General features: G+C 51.7%; 1 protein-coding gene across 2 annotated transcripts in view; it reads right to left on the reverse strand.

Moving 5' to 3' along the window:
- Window positions 1-1,562: 1,562 nt before the first annotated feature.
- Window positions 1,563-26,734, reverse strand: part of KCNQ1 (potassium voltage-gated channel subfamily Q member 1) — a 319,334-nt gene continuing 294,162 nt past the window's right edge. For both annotated transcript variants that reach the window (XM_072639473.1, XM_072639474.1), the window contains one exon: window positions 1,563-3,104. In XM_072639473.1, coding sequence (XP_072495574.1) covers window positions 2,901-3,104 — 204 coding nt within the window. In that variant the 3' untranslated portion in view covers window positions 1,563-2,900. The remainder of the gene's footprint in view (window positions 3,105-26,734) is intronic.

The following is a 26,734-nucleotide window of genomic DNA, read 5'->3' on the forward strand; positions in this document are numbered from 1 at the left end:
CAGAGGGAGGACCCCAAGCCCTCCCAGCTTGGGCCTCAGGGATGAGGAGCCTGCGAAGGTCCCTGCTTCAGTCTAGGTGTGGGGGAGCTGAGCAGAGGGACCCCAGAAGTGTCTTTCAGTGCTTTGGAGGGGCTTCCTGAAGAGAGAACTTTTAGGAGGTGGAGGAACAAGGGTGCTGGGTCCTATTGAGAGCCCTCTCTGTGTGTGTCTCTGTCTATCTGTCTCTGTATCTCTCTGTGTCTCTGTCTCTGTCTTTCTCTGTCTCTCTGTCTCTGTTCCCCCCCCCCCCCCCCCACCAATGACTCTCTGCTGAGGCCCTGAACCCAGGCTGGGTCGGTTCTTTGGTTTCTGTCTCTGTCCCCACAGACAGGATGCCTCCAGCTCTGGGCACCTCTGACATTGTAGGCAGACATTCTGAGGCAGATTATTCTCCAAGGAAGGGAGAAGACAGTGGCCAGAGAGAAGCTGGAGGCCCTTAGACGCCATTTTGTTTGGTGGATGTGGTGTTTGGGAGCCAGACCTCGGAGCTCACATCTAGTTTGAGGAACAGTCCCTAATTCAGACTTTCATGGAAGCCTCAGCTCCTGGGGTCTGGCTGGCTGGCTGGGGTCCTCCCCTTGCCCAGAGCACCTCAACATTGTTGAAGTGTTGCCTTCATCTTGGAATGAATTTCATACCTTCATCCAGTCCTTTGCTCCCTTGATTCATTCACCCTTCACTTTCTAGGGGCTCCCTCTCTGCAGGGCTCTGACCTGGCGACTGTGGCAGGAGGAGAAAGGGTGTTAAAGAAGTGAAATCCTATGGCCTCCAAGTGGGAAGGGTCAATGATCCCTATATCTGGAGTAATTCTTGTGCTGCACTTTCATTCAGCTTCTGTTTGAGGCCTCCAGTGATGGAGGAGGAAGCCTGTTGTCCTTTTGGACAGCTTTCTTGGTGGTCCCTTGGACAAGTGTCTTCCTCTCAAAGAGCCTCAGTTTCCTCATCTGTAAAATGGAGGGGTTTGCACTAGAGACCTTTAAAGTCCCTGAAAGCTCCTATTCATTGACCCATGTGCAGATGATGAAAGTCTGGTCTTTGAGTTTTACGGAGTCTTCACTTTCCAGGGGTGATAATGCTAACTCATCACTTTCTTCTATCTCACAGAGCCTCCAGGAAACAGGTGGTATGATGATTTCCATTTTACTGAGGAGGTTGCTATGGAGTAGTGGTAGCCCTGAGCTTTGAACCCAGTGCTCTGGATTCTGAGCCCAGGGCTCTTTTCTGTAAGGGGCCATTTGGTGGGGATATAGAGTTGGGAAAGCTGGAATCTCTCTGCCGGGCAGAGAAATGTTCCCACATGGCTCCACATATCTAATGACCAAGAGAAATCAAAGTCTGAGCCCAACATCTTTCCCTGATAACTCAGTCTGGCTACTTGACTTTGGTAGACAGGGCAGAGAGGTGGTCTGTATGTGAGAGCCTTTAGGGAGGACACCAGCTATGTCCAACTGCAGGAGATGGGCTGTGGCCTCAGTCTATTTGTTGGAGTAGGAGGAAAAAAAGAAATGGGATGGAAACCAGGAAACCACAGAATGTTCTGCATTTATTAGGAAATGAATGGAATATTAATACCCTGAAATCACATCGTGACCCTCATTAACAAACTCCCAAATCATCACAAAATTATTCTGATTGCCAGAAAGCATAATGCCCAGAAATATTCCCTATTCCAGCTTTCAGGCTCCATAGCCTTAGGCCTCATCTACTGTGCAGCAGTCAGAGCAGAGGAGGTCTGGTGGGATGCTGTAGGGGGAGGCAGCCAGCCAGATCCTGGGGCTCAGGGAAGCCCCCTGAAGTGTGTGCGCAGTCAGTCAGGGAAGCCCAGCAGGCCTGACACTGCTGGGAGGGGTCCTGAGGGCCAGGATTGGGAGCTCCATTTTCTAAGGTTACTGTTCTCCGAAGAGCAGGCCCAGGTCCACCTTGGGGTTACCTTTGTCCACAACCCAGAGTGGGACAGGAGGTTGGATAATGTGCCTTTTTTCTTGCCTCCAGCAAGAAACCTTTGGTCTAACGTAGGCTATTATGAGGGATAACAGGAAGGTAATCCCCACAAATTTTTGTCATTTGTATGGATTGATGAAAAAATGATCATTCTCTGAGACAAGGCACATGAGACAGGCTCCTTGGGAGACCACCAGACCAGAAAAGTCATATGCACGGCTCTTGTCTCTACAGAGGAGGTGGCCTCTCCTGGTCCTCATAGTAGGATGTTCTAACAGTCTCCTCAGATTAGACCCTTTCCTCTTTCCTTGAAGAAGAGCCATTCAGGAGAAAAGGAGAGGAGCTGCACCCTTCCCTTTGGGGCCTCAGGATGAAAAGAAGAGGGCAGACCATGGGAGGGAAGCAGTGGGTTCCCCCACCTACCTCAGGGGTCTTTCATATTCTATCATCTAGCTAGCTCAGAGACAGACAGGGTGAGAGACAGACAAAAGGAGCGTGAGCATGTTCTTGGCCCCAGCGAACTTCAAGTCCCTTTTGGAAGGAGAAGCTGGAGACCCTAAGGACCTTGTCCTCCGCTCTGCCCCGCCCATGCCAGTTGGGTCTTTTTAGACGGATGAGGCTCCGCTGATTCCCTAAGCCCCCCTCTGAGGGACGACACCCCAATCTTGGACATTAGAACACCCGGTGCTCTGCTGGTGCCCAGAGCCCAAGCCCTCACTGGAGGGCCCAGTAGCGCTTCTCAGGATGAGACCACCCTCTGCAGAAAGGTCTTATCTCCCAGTCACCACGTCGTCCTCCAGTCAGGTGAAGGGATGAGGATGGAGGAGGCAGGCTTTGGTTTTCAATCACCTCTGTTCTCTTCCTTCACGTTGTCCCCCAGCCCGCCTCCACCCTGGGGGCCTGGAGCCCGAAGGCCTCCATCAGGATGCTTCATCTGGCATCCTCTTGGGAACCGTCAGCTGTTCATAGGTGGGGAGGGAGTTATTGCCTAGGAAGAGCTCAGAGCTGGTCCTCTGGGAGGGTCTCCCGCCACCACCACCACCACTCTGGTCCCCTTGCTGCAAGGCAACCAGGTGATGTAGCATGTCTGTGATGAGGTTAAGCTTCTGGTCCATCTGCATCACCTGCAAGGACAGACAGAATCATTAGACAGATGAACCATGGAGGGAGGATGAACCTCTGAAATCTAGAGTCAGCCCCTCCCTGCCCCAAGTACGGAAGTAGGATGTCTGATGGAGACAGACAGACTAAAGGGGACCCCCATCCAGGAGCAGGGAAGGTGCAAAGGTCAAAGAGCCCCAGCATGACAAGGGGCTGGATGAAGCCAGGAAGCAGTGACTTTGAAGTCCCTCTCCCCTAACCCCTACCTTTCAATCTATAGACCTGGAGGGGTCCTAGGGAAGAATGAGCCGGTTTCCCCCATGAGAATCTCTGGAGACTTGGCAAGATTGTGAGGAACCATTAAAGAATGAGGCAGAGCTTAGAGTTAAGGTAGTGCGAAGGGAATCTTTTCAAAACCTGTCAGTCTGCTGGTAAGTATTTAGTAAATGCCTACTATGTGCTCAGCTGGGGATACAAAGGAAGGTGAGAGACAGTCCCTGTTCTCGAGGAGCTTCCAGTCTGGTGTGGGAGAAGACATGCAAACAGACATGTGTGAGTAAGACACAGACAGGGCAAATGAGAGTAATGAGCAGAAGGAAGGCCTGGGGTTACGAGGGGCTGGGGAAGGCTTCCTGGAGAAGGGGGGATTTGGCTGGGGAACTCAGTAGTTGGGGCTGAGAAAGAAGAGCGTTCTGGTGGTGGGGGTGGGGGGGCAGCCAGAGAGCTGTCCAGGGTCTGCTCCAGGATTGGGGACAGTGTCAGGGGAGAGAAGGAGCTTTTCTGAGAGGTGTACCAAAGGTGAAATCAACAGACCTTGGTCCATATTAGACATGGGGGGTGAAAGATGCTAAAGGAACCAGATGACTCCTAGGTTGTGAGCCTGGGGAACTGGGAGAAGCATGCTGCCTCCCATAGGAAAGGTGGTGGAAGGGGAGGGTTTGTGAGGAAAGATAACGAGTTCCATTTTGTACACATTAGTGTAAAACGACTACTGGACATCCCCTTTGAGATAGGAAACTGGATGACAGCAGAGAGGTCAGGGCAGGAGAGTTAAATTTGAGAAGAATCATTGGCATAGAAATGGGGTGGAGGGCTCCCATAATGAGTCTGTGGCTGTCTTGTGCCTGCCTTCCCCCCTCCCCCCCCACCCCCACCTGGCTCCTGGGACTCTTGGACGATGCCAGGGAGAAAACCCATCACAGTCTGAATCTTGGGCCAAAGACGCCTGGAGGCTGGCCCTAGGAAATGCTCTGGACACATGGCCTGACCTTCAAGTTGGTCACTCTCCCTCTTTCACCACAGTAGCGGGAAGGTCCTTGGTCTCTGTGAGCCTGGGGTTGGGGTGGGGCAAGGGGAAGGCTCTGAGAAAGGCCTGATCTCCTCTCAGATGAGAGAATATTGGGAAAAAGAAAAAAAGGTGCTTAGCATGGTGCCAGGCACATAACAGATACAATAATACACAAATGCTCCTTCCCTTCCCCTCCCTCTGCTATCACAAACTAGGCAAGAGGGCAGCACCCTCGTGGACTTGTCTGAGTGATAACACATTTTCAACCAAATGATCTCCGAGAACCTGAGAAGGGAAGGCTGGGGAGGCCGGGAGGCCCGATGATCTTGGAGATGGGGGTAGGAGGAGGGACGGATGGGCTAGTGTCATGAGAAGATGTCCATGGTTAGCTTTCCTATCTCCTCTTGTGACCTGATCGCTTGTTAATGTGGGAGTCACGCATTTTCGGTGCCTCAATTTCCTCATCTGTAAACCAAACCAGCCTGACCAGAGGATCTCTGGAGGGGCCTCCAGGTGCTAAAGCTGGGGCCAGAGGTCCTTCAACTTCCTGCTTGGAGGTATGTCACCTACATGACCTCGCCAAGTCCACCCACAGGTTGCCAGGACTGGCTCCACACTTGGGCCATATGTCCCTGGCCTAGGGTGGGCACATCCCCATGCATGATGTTCCAGCCACTTGAAGTGGTCCTTGGGTATGTGGAGACAGATGTCTGGTGGCTGGCACTGAGAGCCCGCTATCCTGGTTCATTTGTTCTGAGAGGGAGGAGGAGGATGACCATTCCCAAAGGGTCTAGTGTGTTCTTAGCTCTGTGCCAGTAGCTGTGGGAGAGGTAGCCAGAGGAAGATGCCCCCTGACCCTCCAGAGGCTCCCACGGCTACCCTTGGAGAGCAGGCTTCAATACTGAGTCTACACCCTCCCAAGGCAGTGTCTCAAGGGTGGAAGGGAGTCTATAAGGAGCATTGGAAAATTTGGCTTGGGGGCTGAAGAAATCAGTGGGGGACATGGGGGCAGGGCATGGGTTGTGGGAGGGGCAGCCTGAGTTAAAAGTGCAATGATGTTTTTCTGAGTTGAAAGGTCTATGGCATCATCTATTCAGTCAACAAACATTTATGATGGGCCTACTCCATGCCAGGCACCATGCTAAACTTTGGAGACATAGAGAAAAGCCATAAATTCAACAATCCAGGCTCTCAAAGAGTACAGTCTGATGGGGAAGACCATGTTCTTACAACTATGTATAAACAAGCTATTTACCAGAAAAACTGGAGATTATCTCAGAGAGGAGTTACTAGATTTGGGGGCAGGGTAGGAACAGGATGCCTGAAGAACAGGGATTCTCTCTGGGACCAAGGACTCCAGGAGGTAGAGGAGAGGAGGGGGAGCATTCCAGGCACAGGGCATGGCCAGAGCAAATGTCTGAGGTTGGGAGATGGAATTTCATATACTAGGGACCTTAGGAAGAGATAGGCCCAGCTCCCCCTCAGCACATGGCACAATACCTTCCTCCTAGTCAGAGGGTATTTAATACATGTAGTAGAATTTAGCTGAATCCTACCTTTGACAATCTCAGTGTGACTATGGGCAAGTTCTTAACCCCTTGAAGTCACAACTTCCTCATCTGTAAAATGGGAATGACAATTCCTATGGTTCCTTTCTCTGTGATAGAAAGTAAGGATTTCCTAGCCATGAGAACAGTCCCAGAGTGGAGGGAACTTTCCTGCCTCATGTTTGTGTGGTCCCTCTCCCTAAGGGCTGGAAGAGTCCTTGCTGAGGTTCCTTATGGAGATCAGATCTTGGATTCAGTGGTTTTCTAGTTGGTGCCAATTCTGGTAAGAGGTGTGACCCATCAGTGTTGCTGGACTCCAGAGGGGTGAGGGATTCCTGGGGGGTAGGGGTGAGGTGTGAGCCCAGCAGGCTTCACAAGCTGAGCTGGGAGTGGGTGGAGACTGGGAGCAGAGGCCGTGAATCAAGGCTGCTCCCCAAATAGCATTTTCTGACCTGGGGGACGGGGAGCTTAGACATGATGGGGAAGATCTGGGTGATAAGAGAAGGCCTAGTGGCCCGTGACTTCCAGAAGGCCCCTGAAGCATCAGGGGCCTCCACGGAAGGTGGCAGTGGGCTGGAAAGGAATGCTCTGAGTCATCTGTCTGGGTGCTGGGAACACACGGGCATTGACCTGCTCTCTTTCTGGTTCTAAGGAACCGATCTTGGCCTCTGAGGGGAGACACTAGCCCAGAGGCATGGGCAGGAGCAAGGCATATCCACCCTGAGTCCACAGGAAGGGGACAGACCCTAAATGAGTTCCTCAAATTCCCATGGACAGGGTGAACAGCTTCTTGTTTGGGGACAGGCCTGTGGACCCCACGACCTCTGAAAGCCACTTTGAAAGGAAAATGGGAGGCTCTCTCTACTTGCAGCAGATGGACCTTGGGCTCAGCTAGTCAAAGGACACAGCTGGCTTTCCCATCTCCCGAGCCTCCCTCCATTTTTCAGAGCTGCAGAAATAAAGAGACAGTATACATAGATGGGTCATTGAGCACCACTTGAACTATGGCTGACAAGCTGGCCAGACTTCTGGAGGCCAACCCCTCATGGAAATGGAATCTAAAGGGGCCCAGGTCCGGATGCATGCCTGCTGGGTTCTGTTCTCAACGACCTCACAGCTTGGGTGAGACATCAGAAAAGAGTTTTGTCACCTTGTCCTAGCTGGTCATGCTACAGAGAAGGAAAGTGAGAAAGACCAGAGAGAAAATACATGTCCAGGGTCACACGGATAGTCAGTGTCAGAGCTGAGATCCATTCTTGGGTCTTAAGACTTCAAACTTAGTGCTCTTTTCATTGAGTCAGCCAATCAATCAATCACCACGCATACATATGTATATATATACACATACACAATACCTATGCATACATATATAATACATATCCATACATACCTATCCATCCATTCATCCACCCATCTATGTATGTGTGTATGTATCTATCTATCTATCATACCTACTATGTGCTAGCCACTGTGCAAAGCTCCAGATATACAAATCAAAACCAGTTCTGCCCGCAAGCAGTGCACCCCACACTGAGTCTCTGCCCTCTGCTCCCAGTTCACCATCTGGGTGGAAAGAAAGACCACATGGGCAGGAAACAGTGAAAGAGCAAAAAGAAACAGGGAGCATGCGGGCCACACTCCAGCAGAACCTGGAAATGCTCTAGGATGAGCTGAGAGGGAGAACCCAATGTGACTGGAGTGGTCTGGGAGGGCTTCCCGGAAGAGGAGCGAGTGACTGTGTGTTTGCTTCCTTGCTAGAACTGACTCCATTTTGTATTTGGCCACCATTTTGTGACAAAGTGTTCCAATGTTTGTTTTTATGAGTTTTCAGTGCTAAGGCAAATATGTGTGGTGTAGGTTGGTAAACAACATGTGTGTGTCACAAACAGTTGACAAACATATGAGAATCTAAGATATAGGACAGACCACCCATGGGAAAACTTGGTAAACAGCCTGGTTATTAGCATAGGTGGCAATCAAATTAATTGGTAAACAATTTAGGTTCCTGGCCACCAGTCCAAAGGCTTGGGTATAACTTGGTATTATCAGCTAACACTCACAGCTAGAACTATCTAGAATGCTAAGAAACCCAATGGAGAGAGCTCTGCCCCCTCCTCCAGCTTTTGATATGCTCTTGGGTCAAGACTGAAGCTGGTTCCCTTCATTTGTCGCTCTAGCTTGAGGGCTGCGCTGACTGACTGATGGAGCTTTGACCTCAGAGGCAGACACGTGGCCTCCAGCTGGGCAGAGGGGGAGACTTGCAGTTCAGCCAGAACAAGACATGCTTACTGGCAAGCCCTGGGAGATCAGGTCCTCTAATTGACTTTGTGTATTAGATGTATGTGCTGATCTAGTACCGATAGATCTGTCTGAGCCAGGTGGTCGCACTCCTTAGCACATAGAAAGACAATTGGGGGTTGCTTGTACACGGCCTGTACAAAGGGGTTGGACCTGGGGGATCTACAGACAGGAGCGAGACAAAGGACAACGTGGAATCTCCCATTGCTGCCGATTTGCCTTTGGAATTCAGACACAGACAGCAGCCTTCACCAGACACATAAACACACCAATGTGGACACCCTGATGGGGGCACTTCAGAGGCCCAGGAGCCAGCATGAGGGGCTGAGAATGGGAACTGGGGTGTCACAAGGGAAGGGCAGCTGGAGCAGGGTGGAAGAGCCAGGAGACCAGGACCTGAGCTCTTACGCTGGCTCTCTGGAGGCATGTGGACAAACTGATCCTGAAAGGTGGCATCTCTGCAGCAGGATAAGTTTAGCATTCTCCCCCACCCCCACCTTTGCCCCCACCCCATGCTTGGTCCCTTGAGAAACCCTCATCTTGGGAATGAGGGGCTTGACACAAAGTAGGCACTTACTGAATGCTTATTGACTGAGGAGGAGCCATGAAGCCAATGAGCAGAGACATTCCTTCCTCCCCAGACTGAAGGAGTTGGGGGCTGTGGGTAGGGCGTTTGAGAAGGGGTTAGGGACCTTCTGAGGTGCCCACTATGAAATACGGGGAGGGTGGTCTGAAAGGAGAAGAGACCGGCTCAGGAACAAAGGGGGCTGCTCTGGGAAAGGCAGAGAGAAGCTTTTTCTGTCTTCCCTAGGAAGTGGCTCCTAAATTCACCTGAAACCTGCCTGTCTGAGACCTTTCCCAGTGCCTGTGGTGGGCACTGCTTCCATGCAAGAGTCAGTTAAGGCAGCTTATCAGACCCTTCCTGGCCCCACTACAGTCTGGCCCTGAGGAAGTGCTGAGTCTTCAGATGTTGGGGGTGTAAGCTCAGGACTTCTAAGTCCTCACTTTTACCTGCCCGAGACTGTCCACGTGAAAACTGAGCTTACACTCCCAACATTCAGAGTTCCTGGGACAGACCCACCTGCAGCCGCAAGTTGATAGTGACTGTTATTGGGCCATGCTAGCTGCTCTTTGCTCGGGGAGCCCAGTGCTATAGGACAGGCCCAGCCCAGGAGGACCACTGGGCTCTGGACTCAGCTCTGCCAACTATCATGTGGGACCTTCTGGGGAGGAAGGCTCATGCTCTGGCAGGCCTAGGAGGGAGATGCCTTATGCTTTGTGGCTGCCTGCCCCAGGGAGGGCTGGGGCCAGCCTGGCTGACTCTCCTCGCTGTGACCCTTGAGAGGATTCGAGGCCCAGTGACAGTGTCTACCGACCAAATGCCAACAGAAGTGGGCAAGGCAGCCAGGCGAGGGAGGTCTGCCTCTTTCTGAGGCCTGGCCAAGGAGCCACCTTCTTTTGCTGTCAGCCCTGGTCCTGTGGCTGGAGCCTGTAGGAGAGGGCTGTGGGAATGGTGGGTGTCACTGGAGACTGGACAGAAGGCCCTGGGCACCTTTGCTCAGATTCTTCCAGCTCTCTGCCTCAAGTCTATCTTTGGATCTCCTGTTGGTGGTCAGATGCCTGGTCCTGGCCTGACCTTTGAGTCATTACCAGATTTCTTGTAGTTTACCTGGCAGCCTTTCACAGGAGAATGAGTCCTCCAAGGCTACCTCATCTTACCCCTTCATTTTGCAGGTGAGGAAACTGAGGCAGGGTGGGAGGGAGAAGAAGTGACTTGCCCAGATTTACACAGGTATGTGTCAGAGACAGAATTCGAACTCCGGTCCTTTGCTTCTGCTCTTTCTACTGGGTTCCGTAACAAGCAGTGGTCCTCTTGCCCCTCTAGTCACTGGTGCAGACCCTTCCCTCACCATCAAGCACTACACAAAGGAGCCAGGTGACAATCATTCTATCCTCACATCAGGTGATGCAAAGATTAGTTATGTCCCAAGGCAGGATTTGAACCCCGGGTCTCCAGGCTCCTCAGTCAGTCGGCAAGTTGAGTAGTTACGTGGCCCCTCTAAGAGTGGCCGGGCTGATATTACCAGAGGTGTTAGCAAATGAGGGAAGGACCCAGGATGTCGTGTGATGGGCCAGCCTTGCTGCCCAAATAACTCACAATTATTCCCACCTCACTGTAGGTCTCAAGGGCTTGGTCCACTCTGGCCTTCAGGTCTTTCTGACCAGGCTTGCCTCTGTTTATGTTGACTCTACAGTCATGGCTGACAGCTGGGTCCAGGTACTGATTGTTTCCAGGTCAGAGAAAACAGCCTCACAAACAGCAGAGGAAAACTCAGTTTCACAAATGTGTGTTACTGTAGGGTAGCTGCACATCTATGGAGGGAGGCCTCCCCATATCCACCCAGTAGCTAATGGCAAATGAATTTTATGAGCCTTTTCCCTAAAGTGAGATGATGAAAACCAGGAGAAAGAAACAGGACAAGGTTGGAAAGGGGTCAGGGAGGAGGCTGGGCCATGTCCGGTGTTCCTGCCTTTAAAGCAGCTCAAAGGGACCTAACCCTCTAATTGTACAGTTAAGGAAACTGAGGCATTCTGGAGAAGGGAGGGGCTGCTCTCGGAGAGCTCTGGTTGGCCCATCCCAATGTCAGGGGGACCCTTCAGTGGCTGGATCCTTCAGTAGTGATGAGTGTCCCACTGACTGGCTCAGTCTACTCCCCCCACCCCAACTGGCCCATCCTCTACCACCACTTTCCAGCCCCTGCCCCAACTCCCACTTTCCCTGGTCCCAACGCTTTAGATGCCTGAGGAATGAATGATAGCCCCTCTTCTTTCCTATTCCCCCTCAAAAAACAAAACCCAAACCAAAGAAAATTAACAAACTGAGAAAGCCTTGAGCTCAGCCAGGCAATCCTGTTTTCCTTCCAAAGTCAAGGTTGTGCATCTCCCTCAGTGCTCCAGGGTGGAGCTGAGGCTTGGACCAAAAGCCTCCTGCCTGGGCCTGGCTCTTTGGGTCACCGTGGAGATTCCTGTCGTCCCTGCTGCTACCATGGGTGGCCAGATGGTGGGGAGTTCATACTGGGCTGACGTTGACCCCTGTCCTGTCTCAGCAGAAAAGAATCACTGAAAATGATCCTGATGCCTGTCCCTTGGGGAGTGACTAAAAATGTTGTGGTGCTTAAGTGTAATGGCATATTATAGTACTCAAGAAATATCCCCAAAGTGAAAAATTCAGAGAAGCCAAGGAAGATTTATGTGAACAGATGCAACGTGAGGTATGCAGCACCAGGGAAGCAGAACCAAAAAACCCCCAAATCCAAACTGTGACCCTGCACGCTGCCTAGTCATAATGCCCAGGCGTGGTCCCGAAGATGGGACCAGATAAAGCACCTGCCTTCCTTCCTTGTGAAGTGAGAGACTGTGGGTATGAAGGCTCCATTGCCACACGGGTGAGTTTTCTTGAACAGTTTCCTTTCATTTTATCATTTCTTCTCCGTTAGAGAGAAGACATTCAGAGGCGAAGGAAGGGGATATGAAAACAAAACATATCCATACAAAAAGTTTAAAAAAAGTTAAAGAAAAGATTTTCTAAACCAATGGGTAATTGAGTAAGATTTTGAGTGAGAATGCTAATGTTGTAGGAGAAAGGAACGTTTTCAAATACCCTTCAGACCACTTTGCTATTAACTACCAACAAGAGCTAATTAGAAATTAGTATCTTTGCCAAGAAAACCCCAAATGGAGTCACGAAGAGCCAGACGTGATTGAAATGACTAAACAGCAGCAGATCTGACACCACTGATTATGAACCTCTCCAAGTCTCAGTTTCCTTGTCTGTAAAATGTGGTCATAATGCGGATGCCTTCTGTTTCCCAGGGAGGTTGTGGAGATATGGTTGGGTAGCTCTCCCAAAGCTGTGGAAAAGGAAGATTAGTCAGCACAGTCTCATTCTGTATCACCCCAGAGGAGGAAAACATCTTTTCTATACAAAGAGTCTGCCATTCACTTAAAAAAACCCAAAAAACAAAAAAAACTTGAACCACTAATTCAGACTGTGTTTCTTTCTAATGATTGTAGATTAATGAGGTTTGACTGGGCTGTAGAAAGCCGAGCACACCGAGAAACGTCTACAGAATTTGTTGGCTTTAGACAGGCCCTGTTTAGGGGGCAGGGCAGGGTCCTCTGGGGCTGGGGCCTGGGGCTGGGCTTGGCTTGGGATTGGGGTTGAGGTCAGCACAGGGGCTGGGCCTGATGACTGCTGGTAGTAGTTAGGCAAGAAATGAAGCTCCTGCCAAAAACTGTGGAATTTCCCGCCCAAAGGAACCAGCCTCATCGTGCAGGTTCAGGGGCCTCCAGCCCAAGGAGTTCTGGGTGAGTCTCTCCAAAGGCATCTCAGCCTGATCAGGGCTGAGGATGTGCAACTGGGCCCTTCTTAGCTATTCGATTACTATTAACTGGCCCTGGAGACAAGGTCTTCTTTCTGTCCTAAAGCAGCTCTCCAGATTAATAAACAGATGGCATAGGCGGCTCCCAGCAGAGAAAGAGAACAATTAGAAGAACAGCTAGTTAGCAGTCTGCCCAGCAGCTCCTGCTAATTAGACCATAGGCAGTGGGGCTGATTGATGTGGTTATGAATTTGTTTTCAAAAGAAAATCTCGAAAAAGCATCTTTCAAGGGACATGTCTGTCAAAAAGGCTCCGTGCCAGTGACTCCAAGGGGAAGAACTTTGGGGGCCTCCTATGGCCTGGCCAGGGCAGAGCTGAGAGCCCAGGTGAGGATACGCCCACTTGGAGCTGTGCTAATGGCCCAGGTAGGCCCAGCCCCCAGTGGGGACAGGAAGAGATGACTGTTTCTCTAGGTCCAATTCAGAGGCTTTGGGGTGACCTATGATTCGAGAGAAGATTCCTTGTCTGCTCTTGAGTCCTGAATGGGTGGGGCTGAGGTATGGTAGGTGGCATGTGTGTATGTGTGTAGGGGCAGGCATTTTTCAGGGGGGGGATGGAGGAGGAGTGGAGGGTCAGTCCATTCGTCCCCTGACTCTGGGCAGGAGCCAGTCCTGAGTCTCCTGGACAAATGGCTTCTATCTGATACCAGGACCATCCTAAGATTCATTCTCAGGGTTTCTCATTGGCTGCCTTTGACTCTCTATGGAGCTGCCCATCATGGTGGGGAGGGTCAGCAGCCAGGACTGAGGATGGGACTGGTCCTATGGATGGGAGGAGACAGTAATCGAATCGCCCTAGAGAACTCCATTTCTCAGGCACAGTCTCCTCCTCTCAGTTTGGTAACTTTCCATGAAAGCCAGAGGGTCTCACCTGAGATCAGAGGAGCAGTCTGTCAGTCAAAGGCCTTTTCCCTTGCCCTTGGGAAAGGACACAATAGGATTGTCATCTGATTCATCTCCTACTAATCCATTTCCAAGCTGGAGTCACTTAGGTCCCTGATCTTGGGGTGAAGAAGGGAGGAGAGCTCTTGGGATGGCATCTGAACCCATCAGTAGATCTGCCTTTGCTACAAGCAGGCCTTCCAGAGCATGTGTCTAGCTGGAGATCCACACAGACTCCTGTGCCCAGAGGCCAGGAATGCTTCAGGAAAGGATGGGGCAGTGGAGATGGGTCCCAGACCAGGAGAACTGACAGGAGCTGGGGCATGGGGGACATGGCTGGGGGTGGGGCATGAGAGGCTGAGGTGTCTCTACAAGGGCCTCTCTAACAATCCTGTCACCTCCAAAAGTAGCTCACTCATCAAAACCCACTGGTCCCTTCATGGGCAGCCTTCTTTCAGTATCTGCACCTTCGTTTGCCCAGACAATGCCCAGCCTGGTCCTCCTGCCTTCTGTCCCCTCAGCTCCCTCCCTCCTGAGCCTGGGGGGTGGGGGGAACACTGTCTGGTCCTGAGGTCACCAGGAGGCCTCTCTCTGTGCCACTGGTCACCGCAGCCTATTGACAATTCTCTGGCTAATTCCATTCTCAGCTGGGGCTTGTACAATATCAGAGGCCGACAAAGAGCCTTTCCGTGAGAGCCGATGACTTGAACTTGGCTTTTGCTGAGTGTGGTGAGGGCTATTGTGCGTCCAGTGTACACGTGGACCAATCGCGCACTCCATTGACTTGAGGTCATCTTTCCTGGCAAGAGTTTTAAATCAGGTCCCTGGGGGGCGGGGGGCAGCATTTATATCTGCTTGAATGTCCCCCATCCCACCCCCCAGCATGGTGGGAGCTCCAGCCCTATGTTCCTGAGGCCCCAGATCCTGACAGAGGTAGAAAAATGGGGCTGGGAGAGGAGGGGCTTCCAGCAGGGCTCAGACTCTCCTCGCAGATCAGGCTGCCCCTCCTTCCCCACTCCTGCAGAGAAGTCCTTAGAATCTGCCTCTGTTTAGGCAATATATAAACATATTATTATTATATATAACATATTATATATACTTACAATTATATAACAGATTATTATATATGATAATATACAATGTAATATAATATATTATATATGTACGTGTATATGTATGTATTTCTCCTGGGGGTAGTATGGCCAAGGCAGCCCTCACAAATCCCTTCTGTCTCCCCTTTCAGACTTCGTCTGCCCTCCCGACCCAGGACAGGACTCAAAGCCTGTTTCCCGGCTCCCTCATCTACTTACCCACCGGCATCCCAGTGCCCCACCTTCTCCCCACACAGAACCTCACAAACTCCTTGGGGTGAATGGCCAAGAATAAATATCGACCCAGGAACACACCTACCCTTCAGGTGATGTTACCTGTCGGGGACCAGCCCCCGGCTCTCATGATCATTTCTGGAATGCTGGGAATTTCAGTCACTGGAAGAAGGGGGTGGGGATTTTTCAGTCATTTCCTCTGTCTTTACCACTTGGGAAGATGACCAGGCTGGTGTCCTCCCTCCCCTTTGTTCCTGGGGACATGGGGCCTTACCAAGATTGGAAAACTTGTGGACGGGGAGGGGGGAGAAGTGACCAGTGACACAATGGGTGTGATGCAGAATTAGACCAGCAGAACTGGGGGTGCACTTAGAACGGGAGGTCAGACCATCAGAGCTGGAATGGGTGAGCTTAGAACCCAAAACCCAGAATTGGGAGGCGCCTTAGAACTTAGAATGCCCTAGAAGTGAGAGAAACCTTAGAATACATAATGTTAAAACTGGGAGAGACAGCTTCCCTGGAAGAGTTTGGAACAAGAAATGCCACAATGTAGAACCTTAGAACATTGACTAGAGCCCGCCAGAGCTGAGGGGGAAACCTCATAACCTAGAACATGGAATATTAGAGCTGGGAGGGCCCTAGAACAGAAAATCAGACTAACCAAGTTGGAAAGGAGCTCAGACACCACTAGACCAATCTGTCCCAGTCAGAGAGCTGCTCCAGCCCCCTGGCATCCCTGGCAAGCAGTCACCTGGCCTGGTTTTGGTCTCCCCTTCCCCGGGTCTAAGGCAGACCATCCCACCTAGAGAAAACTTGAGGCCTGAGGAAGTTGAGAAAGTTAGGAAAATCAGAAATCAGTTTGGAGAGTGAGGTTTTGTAGAAAAGGGAAAGGCCCTTTGATGGGGCCCAGGGAAAGATGCCTGAGGGCAGGCATATTGCACTCCACATTCTTTTTATCCACCCAGGGAAAGGTCCAAGGTTTTGCATACAGCAAGTGCTTAAGGGATGTTTGTGGAATGAATGAATGAATGAAAGTCTTTTCACACCATCTGCCCATCTTACTGAGGGAGAAATGGTGGCTGAGGGTAGAAGCAGAGGGTGGAGATCTTTCCTGGAGGGTAGAACTTGGAGACAAAGGTCTCAGCACACGCACTTTGCTTGGCCTGGACCTCACAGAACCTCTGGAGCTGCCCGGGGCCCAGACACACAAAGAGTGAGCTGGCCATGCTGTGTCAGAGACCAGATGCGTACCCCAGCCGTCCTTGACAAGCCAGCTCTCTCCGCTACCCGGGGCTAACTCCGGGCCAGGGTCCTCCCACACTGGGAGCATTCTTTTCCTTAGGGAGGCATGATGTGTTTTCTAAGAAAGCTCCTAGCCCCCTGAATCTGAAGAAGTCTGATACCCCATGGAGGGTCTTGAGAGGCGACTTCTCTGACCTTCTATGCTCACAACTCTCAGGAGTTCCAGAATTGCTGAGAAGGACCTCTGGGGCCTTCATGTTCAGTCGTCCAGGTCCCAAATCCACCCAAATCCCAGAATTCAGCAACACTGTCTTCCTTGCTCCATCTCTGGGAGTGGCCTTCAAGGTCCTTGAGTTCCAAGTTCCTCAGACCCTTGGTGGGTTCTTTCTGCCTGGCTCCCTAGACCCCTGCCTCTGAGCTTCCTGGGAACACCACCCTGGCCAGTCCCTGCCCCCTAATCACAACAAAGACCTGAGGCTGTTTGGGGAGGCTGGGAGGCTCATGGACCAGGCTGTGTCTCCACTGCCTGAGGACTGGAGAGTCATCGGGGACAGTTTGCTGTCCTGGACCATTAAAAATGATGATTAAAAATGATTAAAAACAATGGAGGGGTGAGGAGGGAGTGCTTCTGAAATATTTCTTAGTTCTTTTACGTGGCAAAGGAAGTGGCTTCACAGGACGAGTGCCTACATCTTTTTGGCACATCTTCCACGGAGATGAAAGATTTCGAGTTCCAAGCCAGTGTGTGTGTGTGTGTGTGTGTGTGTGTGTGTGTGTGTGTGTGTGTGTGTGTGTGTGTGTGTACTTGAGCTAGTTAGGCAGTGATGGGGGAGGGGAAAGAGAGGGAGGGAAGGGAATATACACCTCAGCAGGAGCCCAGGCGGGAGCAGGAGCGGGAGAGAGAGAGGAGGGGGTAGGGAGGAGAGAGAGAGAGGCAGACAGAGACAGAGGGAAGGAAAAAGAGGGAGGAGGAGAGAGACAGAGAGGAGAGTTGTGGGGAGGAGAAAGATCATAGGAGTGCAGCGGGACAAGGGCGGGAGAAAGGTACGGGTACACACCCCCACAGTATCTGGGCGGGAAAAAGCTGGATCGCAGGGGTAACTGAAAAACCAAGAAAGGGCTGAGGTAGCCAGGAAGTCCATCAGCCTGGAGAAGAGCAGACAAGGGAAAATCTTCGGCTGAGCAGGCCCCATTGCAGGCAAGTTCCTGAGGGTCACTAGAAAACTGAAATCCATTTGCCCAGGACAGAACCGAACCCTGGACCAACCTGCTCCCTGGCTCCTGCAGCACAGAGGGACCTGAGTCAGCCACTCCCAGCCATGTCTGGAGAGAGGGTACTGATTCTGGCCTGAGCCTATGGAAGCCACCGAGAGCAGAGTGCCCCAAGCAGCTGCCAGGCCCTGCCCACCTGTTGCCATCCAGCGGTGCCAAGGTCACCCTTCCCTCTGTCCGTGGTTCCCCCAGATCTGCCTCTCAAAATCAGCCTAGTCTAAAGGCAGCTGGAAGCTGCTGTCAGCCCAGAGATGGTCCTGGGGCCTGGGGAGGGGGCATCCCAGAACCAAGGGAAGTATGGCCCAAAGATTGCAAAGGAACGATAAGCTTAGACAGCTGAGGTCCAGTCAGTGAGTGTGTTTAAAGATACTGAGGCTGCATGTAGGGCCTGCACTTCGCATTTTGTTCTCAGTTTCTAAAGACACTATAGACAATCTCTCTGTTCTGACTAAAGCCTAGCACTCTTTCTTTCCACTCTCCCTGCATGCCCGAGATTGAGGGAGGCAGCAAGGGGCTCTGGCCTCTGGCTATAGCTGGAGTCCAGGGAGGCCGAGGGCCTTGTCCCCAGGTGTCCTGACTTTCATCTCATTGAAGACTCAGTTGCAGGGAGATAGACTGAGACTCATTACTGGTTACCCATTGGTGCTGACTCTGACTTTGGGAGCTGCACAGAACAGACCTGGCCCTTCCCCTGCCTGGGCCTTTGTTTTCCCATCTGAGAAACGGGGGCAGACTGGCTGGTCTCTAAAGGTCCTTCCTGGTTCTAAGCTCATTCTGAATGGCCACGGAGGCAGAGCTGGGGTAAAAATCCAGGTTTCCTGCCTCCCAGCCCTGTCCTCCTTCTCTTTTCCTGTGGCAGATACTCTGCTGTCCATAGTAATCAACCCCAGCCTCTCCTCCTTTGACCAAGTGTTTCCCCTTGGAGACCAGTGACACAATGATGGATCCTGCCTTGCTTGTAGACTGAGTGACCTTTGCTTCCTGGTGTCTCTGAGATCTCCTTCCCCCTATGGAGCCAACGGTCCATGTATGGGGGGAGACCATTAAGAGGAGAGGCCTTCTCCCCCAACACACTGGGGGCTCCTCAGTGAGGACTAGCCCAGAAAATCATCTGCTTCTTACTGGTGTTCTCCTCAACTCTTCCCCTTAGGTGGCCAAAAGGTCCAAGAAACATGAACATGTGTGTGGAGACACATGCAGTTAAGCGTGCACCTGAGGGTGACAAGGAGAGACCACAACTCTGAGGTCAGGGTCAGGATGTCTCTTCCTTGCCCACCCCCAGCCCTACCTGTCCAATGCTCTGGTTGTCAACCCTGGGACTCTCTGGAGGGTCCCTTTTCCATTGGGGGTGGCCAAGGGTCTGCCCTCAAGAGGAAAGGTGGGCCTCGGTGCTCCATCCAAGGGATAAAGCAAAGGGGGAAGGGGCCAGTCAAGGTCGCTGAGTCATCTTGGCTGTTGTTTCAAAATCTGGGCATTCCTTCCTCTCCTGGGAGGCCTGTGGGAGACCATCAGTGGCATCACTGGAAGCTTGTCTGGGAGTGGGGAGCAGGGCAGGGCTGTATATCAGGGATGGATCAGTTCCCAAGTGGTTTTGAGCTCTTCCGGATTTCTCTGCCATTGATTTCCTGCAGAAATCCTGAGAGGTGAGAACTAGAGTCTCCTAAGAGCCAGTCTTCCCTGGGGTGCTCAGGCTCTGGGCCCCCTTCCTGTGACCACTGCCAGGGGTCTGGTGGTACAGCTGGGGGCACCTGGCAGCCAGGAGCCATAGAAAGCAGAAGGAGGGACTTCAGCTGAGGCTTGAAGGGAGCCAGAGAAGGCGGGAGGTGGAGATGGAAGGGAGAGCCAGAGAGAATGCCATGAGCGAGAGATGGAGGGGCACGTGGGGGGACTGAGGTGGAAGAAGCTGGGAAATTGTGTGTTGGGGGGGAGGCGCTGTGAAGGCCTAGCAGAGCATTTGTGTTTGCTCCTAGAGGAGACAGGGAACCACTGGGGGTTACTGAGGAGAGGTCAAGGATACTGGATGAGGGGATTTCTGAGTCCTTTTGGCTTGAAGAGCCACGGTCTTGATTGTGTGACTGGCCCTCTTGCCAGTTTCTTCCCCTGTAAAATCCCTCTGCATCCAGGATCCTGTGCTCCCTTGGGCCTCCACTTCTTATTCTTAGTTCAGCCCTTTGGGCCAAAGAGGTCACATTTTCCAGTGCTTGAGAACAGCCATATTGGGGGAGAGGGGCTCTTCTCCTGGCCAGCTCAGGAGCCCCCAGTTTCTCCCACTTCTCACACAGATGGCCTCGTCTGCAGGCTACCTGCGTCCTTTCTTGGCCCCCACCCCCCCATGGTTGTTATATGTTTTGTGTCTGGCTATTCTCTGTTTCCTCTAGTGCGATGTGGGTGTCAGCATTTATTAAGTGTCTACTATGTGCGGCATGTGTGAAACACTGGAGACAGAAAGGCAAAACCACGGTTCTCTTCTTCAGAAGCCCATATCTTGGTTTCTGTCCTTGTCTCCTCAATGCTTGGCCTAGAGGAAGCACCTAATAAATAAGGGCTGTTATTGGCTTCATGGAGAGATGCTGGGACTGGAATTCTCCATTTAGTGGGAGATGGAACGACAGAGGCCTAAATTCCCAAACCATGAGCTCCACCCAGGGACACACCCACAGGGGCTGCTTTGAGGCAGATCTGCCAGACTTGCCTGTCCAGTGTTTGGCTCTTCTGCAAAGTCACTGCTTCCTCCCCCATCTCCCTGACCTCGGGCTGCCCCCTGGACATGGGAGGGCAGAATCTGCCAGTTCAGAGACCAGCTCACACTTTCCAGAGTAAGAAAACATTATGACTTAGCTCTGAGCCCCCAAGGGCCCTTCCCTGGGAAGCGCAAAGAACTTTGCCTTTGAAACCAGGCCCGGGCCCCAGTCCTGGCTGCGCCTGGGGGCAGTATTGCTCCCTTCTAATTCTCCAAGAAGCCCCCTAGAGGAGAAGGCACCTCACTGCTTTACAGCCCGACCCCTGGGGCAGGAAGCACTGTGGGGCGGGGTGGGGCAAGCAGAAGGTTAAGACCACAAAGCCCCATCCATTGGAGGATGAAATGGAACCGTAAGAAGGAATGGAGACCAGCTGAGAGAGCCAAGGAAGGTGAGAGAACCAGGCATGCACTTTACACCTTGACCCCCAGAGATGTGAAACAAGTGTCCTGAAGAGACTTGGGAGGGCTGAGCGATGTAGGCTGGGGGGGAAGGACAGGAGAAGGCCACCCCTCAACGGAGTGGAAGGAGGTGTTTCCCAGGCTTCTTCACCCTGACTGGCTAGAAGAGGAGTGGGGAGATTGATAGACACACACATGCACACACACATGCACACAGAAGAATACACACATACACACATGCACATGTGCACGCACACAAGCATACACACATGCGCACACATGTACACGCACAAGCATACACACAGGCACATGTGCACACACGCACACACATGCACTCACACAATGCACTCACGCACACACATGCACACACAAGCATGCACACACGCACACACACACAAGCATACACACAGGCACACACACATGCATATACACACACACAAGATCAAGAAATGGCAATGTCAAGCGAGGGTTAAAAAATACAGAAAGGAGAGAGAGAAGGAGGTTCCGAAGGGGCCCAGGCCCAGACAGGTGGGTGCCATCGGACAGTCTGCCACCCCAAGTCCGGATGAGAGAAATCCACAGAAAAGGAAAGAAAAGAGACTCCCAAAGCCAGAGTCTGGCAAAGGAAGGGAAGCAGGCCCCACCTCACCCTGCCCTGGATGGGGACTTCCCATTCGTCCTCAGCTCCTTGACTTACTGGGAGGATGGCTGTCCTCACAGGGCAGGTGAGGAGACACACAAGTCCCCCCCCAGGTGTCTGTCTGTCTATTGGGGCATCAGGGAGCCTGGTTCTGTCTGATATTCTCCTGCCCTTCACCTTCACCTCCCTGGGTCTTAGTTTCCCTTCCTGTAAACCAAGAGGCAGGACCAGTTGGTCTCAGGGCCCCTCTAAGCTCTGACTCTGTGTTCTGTGTTCCAAAGTCCTTTTCAGTCCCTCCATTTTTCCATGGTCTGTTTTCATAGTTCTCTCCCAGACCTGATGTTCCCTGTCTTGTTCTAAAGTCCCTTCTAGCTGTGAAATTCTCTCTTCTGCTTTCTAAGGTCCCTCCGAATTCTAAATTGTTTTAGTTTTGAGACTCCTTCCTGCTCATACCTTCCCTGTTCTGTGTTCTAGAGTTCTCAGCTCTGACACCCTCTGTTCTATGCCCACCATGCCTTAGACAATCCCATATGTCTGAGGTTTGTTCACATTGACTAGTGGACCACTTCTTTCGGCCCTGGTGTGGGGGGGTGTAGTGGAGATGCCTAAATATCTTCCCGGGCCCAGAGAGGAAGGACAGCTTAGGGCAGTCCAGTCACCTTGAAGGGGAGCCATCAGAGATGGTTGGACCCTCACGGCAGGTGATGCTCCCCAGGTCCGGTTGCTTCCCTGAGGGGTGCCTGATGTCACCTTCCAGCGTCATCCCACTCCCTCCGTTCGTCGATGTCTCTGGGGCTCCTGGGCATCACTGCCCCATAATAAATGGGAGTGCACATAAATCACCTTGCTTGTGTCTTTGGGAGGCTCAGGGTCTGCCTGGAGAGAGATCACAGGCCTTTCCCCGTGCTCTCATTTATGGCAGGAGTCTGCCTCCCTTTCTTTTAGGATCTCAGCTCTATGGGAATGGATCCTGCTTTTACTGCCCCCCATTCCTGGGGGCATTTGGGAGACTTGTGGGAGCTGCTATCACTGAGAGGACTGAGGCTACTGGAGCTTAGAACTGACAAGAGACACTTTGTTACTCTGGGCCCTTATATGGGTCTCTCTTCCAGGGCCAGTTGGGTGGAAGGCCAGGCAATGTCTCCACGTCACCCCCACTCTCCTACAACCAATCAGAGGTAGATAAATACTGCAGATCACCCAAAGTCCAAGGGCCTCCCTCACAGCAGCTTGTGTGACTGTTCTAGCAGACAGATGGAGGATGAATGGAACCTGCTAACCCTCTTGTGTCAGGATGGCAGAGACAGGTGACCTTGCGTCTTGGCCTGTATAATGCAGGGCTTGGACTCAAGATGTCTCATTCCATAGTGCTGTGAAGCCGCGGCTAGTGGTATCTTTCCAACCCAGAAGGGGAAACTGAGGCAGGGATTTTGCTGCTCATGTCCAAGGTCACAACTCAGGCACTGCAGGGCCCCGTCTCACTTCCAGCCTCCTCACTGTTGAGAGAACACCCTTTCTTGGGTCCAAACACATCGACATAGCACATGGCCTTGTTAATCCATCCAGGACTCTTTGGAGCCCTTCAGTCCATGACAAGATTTTCTTTCAGATGGAGCTGGGATTGCTGTGCCACAAAAAGCCTTTCTCTTCAGGTTCGGGCTGCTTGTAGCAAGGATAGGATGGGAAAATATCTGTAAAAGACTTGCTTTGTCAACCTTACAGAGCCAGAGAAATGTGAACTAGGCCTTATGAGCCATCCTCTGAAATCCTGATAGAGAGGAGGCTGGATTCAGGAGGACCACCTGACACTTGTCTCTTTGTACCTCAGTTTTCTCATCTGTAAAATGGGCTAAACATGGTGCTTTTGAATAGGGTTAATGTGACAGATAACATGGAAAGCACTTTGGAAAGTCCATCTATCCATCAGTTATGACTGTTATTTAGAGCTCTGTGCAAGTGTTGGGCGCTGGCTACTAAGTTCAGGGGAGCCTGAAAAGCTACTTAGTCAAAACCTCTCATTTTATTTGACCAGAGAGGTCAAGAAATTTGCCCAAGGTCACACAAGTAGTAAGGATGTGAAGGAAGGTTTTCTAATTCAAGAACCCTGAAAATACCACTATGATGAGGTCATCTAGGGCTGGAGTCCAGGGCCTCTGAGGTCCCTTTGGTGCCTTGGGGATGGATAGTGGGTCAGGAGCACAAAAGTCCCTGGGACAGGCCTGAGCTGATGTAAGGTCTAGGAGAAGGACAAGGAAAGCACGCCCTTTGGCACCTCCCCAGAGCCTCCCCAGGTACCCTCCCTTCTTCAGGGGACTTTCTGCTGGGAGGCCTGGGCGTGAGCTGGGAGGGGGAGGGGAGAGGCCCAGGCAGGTCATTTATCTTCTGACTCTTCGTGCCGGGGCTCGCCTTGGGCCCCCTCGGCCGTCAATGTGTGTCGACTCGTCCGGGCTTAATCACACACAAGGGTGCCTACGTGGACGTGTTGCTGGTCTGCCTGGGTCCCTGGGGACAGGCTGTTCTCTACACACACCCCCACATGCACCCACACGCCCATGAGCCGGGGCTCCAGCACGCGCTGCAAACCAACTGAGGAGAACAAGAGACAGAATTCACTTCAAGGGGAAAAGACAGACGTTAGGGAAAGAAGGAGCGTGGCAAAGTTGGCGGCAGTTTTCTTCCTGTCTCTGGAGCCAAGGCCACGTTCTTCTGACTCGGGGGCCAGGCTCCAGCTTTCACTTCCAGTAGGTGCTTTCAGAAAAGTTTGCTAGATGGGCTTGTGCACGTGCAGACCTCAGCGAGCGTCCTGGAGGGCAGGGCTACTTTTCCTTTCTGTTTCTGCAGCCCCTCTGTGGAGCACCGGGCCTTGCACATAGTAGGTATTTGATAAATACTTGCTGAGTTTAATACACAACATACAGTCGGTCTCTCAGACCACCAGTTCCTCAAAAACAGCATTGCAGATTATAGATCGACAGGAGAGCATCAGCTCCTTGGGGGCTGCTTTGTCTCTGGATTCCTAGGGTCTGGCACAATCCTGACAAATGCTTGAGAGCTAGGACGCCTTGGACGGGACGCTGAGGACCAGAGCGGGGAAGGACCTGTCCAAGGTCATCAGCCTTATTAAGGACAGGGCTTGGCCCACTCTGGGAAGCAGTTCTACCAGAGATGAGTATCTTAACTCCGCTCCATGGTCTTTAAAGGTTTGGGCAATCTACGGGAGCTGTTTCCGAGGGAACATTGAAGGCTTATCTGGGGATGTTCAGTCACGAAGAGGACTTTTGGGGTCTCCTCACCCCCAGGGCCTTTCCACACCTCTTTGCCCCAACAATAGTAGGTCACTCCCAAAGAGAGATTTGCCAGATTTCTGCCAGGATTCGATTAGGTATCTCTAGCTTTAACACAGCACCTGGCACATAGTAGGCATTTAATTAATGTTGGTTAATTGATTGATTGATAGGCAGCACCCTCCCCAGGCTTACACTACTGCTTTGTTAAAGCCCAAGCCAGCACTGCATACAGGTCTCTGCCTTATCTCACACTTATCCTTCAGTCTAGAGTATGCCTGCCCCCCACTCCAAGCTCAATCCTAGAGATCCTTGCAGGAGGAGCTCAGGGTCTCCTCCTTCTGAAGGGCCCTCCTCCATCATTCCAGGTCACTTATCCATCTTGGGAACTCTCTGAGTGTTTTCACAAGGCTGGACTAGTAGCACCAGGGCTAGAGGGAGGTCTTTCTGTCAACAACCTCTTAGGCCATTGTCTTCCCTCCCTCTCAGTCTGACTGAAACCAGGGCTGGAAACCCACTCATCTTGAACTGCGGGTGCCATGTTCAACTTACCAAGGCTCAGTCTCACTAAGGACATCTATCACCATCCCCATGACCTCTGAGAGGTGGACAGAGCTGCTACTACCCTCTTAGGGAGCAGGCCTGGAGGCTGGGATGGGTTAAACGACTGGCCAAAGTCATAGATGAGCTAGGACTAGGCTTCTTGACTCAATCACAGAATTAAGGCTGCATCCACTTAGTAACCATATAGTCTAAGCCTAGCAAGGGTCCAAAGCAGAACTTACTCCCTTTCCCTCCAATGCCCTCCTCTTCCTGATTTATGATTGGTTGGGGGCCCTGCCAACTTTCCTCCTTCTCAGGACCACAACCTCAGAGTCACCCTCCAGTCTTTCCTCTTTCTTACAGCCAGATCCAATCCAATATATTCCTCCCATTACGTTGTCTTTGTTTACTATTTAGTTATCTCCAATATGTGTTTCCTTCCAATACAATGTCAGCTCTTTGAGGGCAGGCAATGGTTTGGTTTTGTCTTTGTATACCCAGTGGCTAATATAGGACCTGGCATAAAGTAGGTGCTTGATGAATACTTGTTGAATAAATGAATGACTGGATGAGTAGAGGCCCCAAGTTTGCTCTTTGCTTGGTATAATGGGGCATGGAGCGTGGGCAGAGTTGCCCTTCCTGTTTCAGGCTGGCTGCAGCTGACACAGCACTGAGGGTGCATGGCACTTTGAGAAGAAAGGTCATCCTCTTATTGACTATTAAGGAGGAAGAATGGATGACGCAGAAGACCCGACAAAGAAGAAACTCTATCCCTGGAGGTCTCCTGTCCTCCCAGCTTTGGATCAAGCTGCTTCTTATAAGGCTCATCCTATCTCTCACCCTGCCCACCACGTGGCTATGAGGACATGGCAGCCAAAGTCCATGTCCTATCTAGGGGAGCCTGAGTTTGGCTTTTTGGGCAAATCTGTTCTGTCTCCTGAGCTTAGGAGAGTGAACACTGCTTCAGAGCAGATGACTTGGAGACCACCCTGCAACTTGGAGAGGTTTGGAAGTCCCTCCTAGCTCTTTCAGCGGGGTCAGCTCATGGCCTCGGAAAGGATGCCAGTGACAAGAGACCAAGCCCAAGACCTGGCATGGCATTACAAAAGACAAGCACTGGGTGGGTATTTGAACATTAGGGAGAGGGCCCAGTCAAAATGGGGACTGTCCATGACAGCAACCTGCCAACATGGCTTGACGTTTGACTAGTCTAACCCTCAGGAGCAGCTTAGGAATTCTGGCTACTTGTCTAAGTTGGTTTTTGTCAAATATGTGCTTTTGAATGTTTAGGCCAAGCATTTCTTTTGTGTCTACGAAATGAAAACCTCTCATGCCTGATTTACATTCTATAATGGCTGCTTTCCTACTCTCCTCCTTTGAAAGCTACCTTTGGCATAGGAGCCCAGATCTACCTTTTTAAGTGTCATATGTAGGGTACTGGGCTTGAGGTTGGTTCAGCTCAGGACTGAGAGAAAATGAACTGGATCCTTTTTCTAGGGGCTCCTTCCCCTCCCCTCCCCAGGACTGAACCTGGTCTAGACCATAGGTGGGAGCCAGAGTAGATGAGTCCGTTAGTGGGAAAAGAGTGGGCACAGGGATCTAGCCCCTGGACCTGACATTTCTTCCTCATGGTAAGAGGGGGAAAAGAGAACATCAGCCTTGGAGTCTCTCTAAGCCACAAATATCTTTCCAGCTTCAAGGGGAGCCCTGTGCTTTATAGTTCAGAGAACACATCTGCATGGAGAATCTCTA

The sequence above is a fragment of the Notamacropus eugenii genome, chromosome 2, assembly GCF_028372415.1.
Source record: "Notamacropus eugenii isolate mMacEug1 chromosome 2, mMacEug1.pri_v2, whole genome shotgun sequence".
NCBI classification, from domain to species: Eukaryota; Metazoa; Chordata; class Mammalia; order Diprotodontia; family Macropodidae; genus Notamacropus; species Notamacropus eugenii.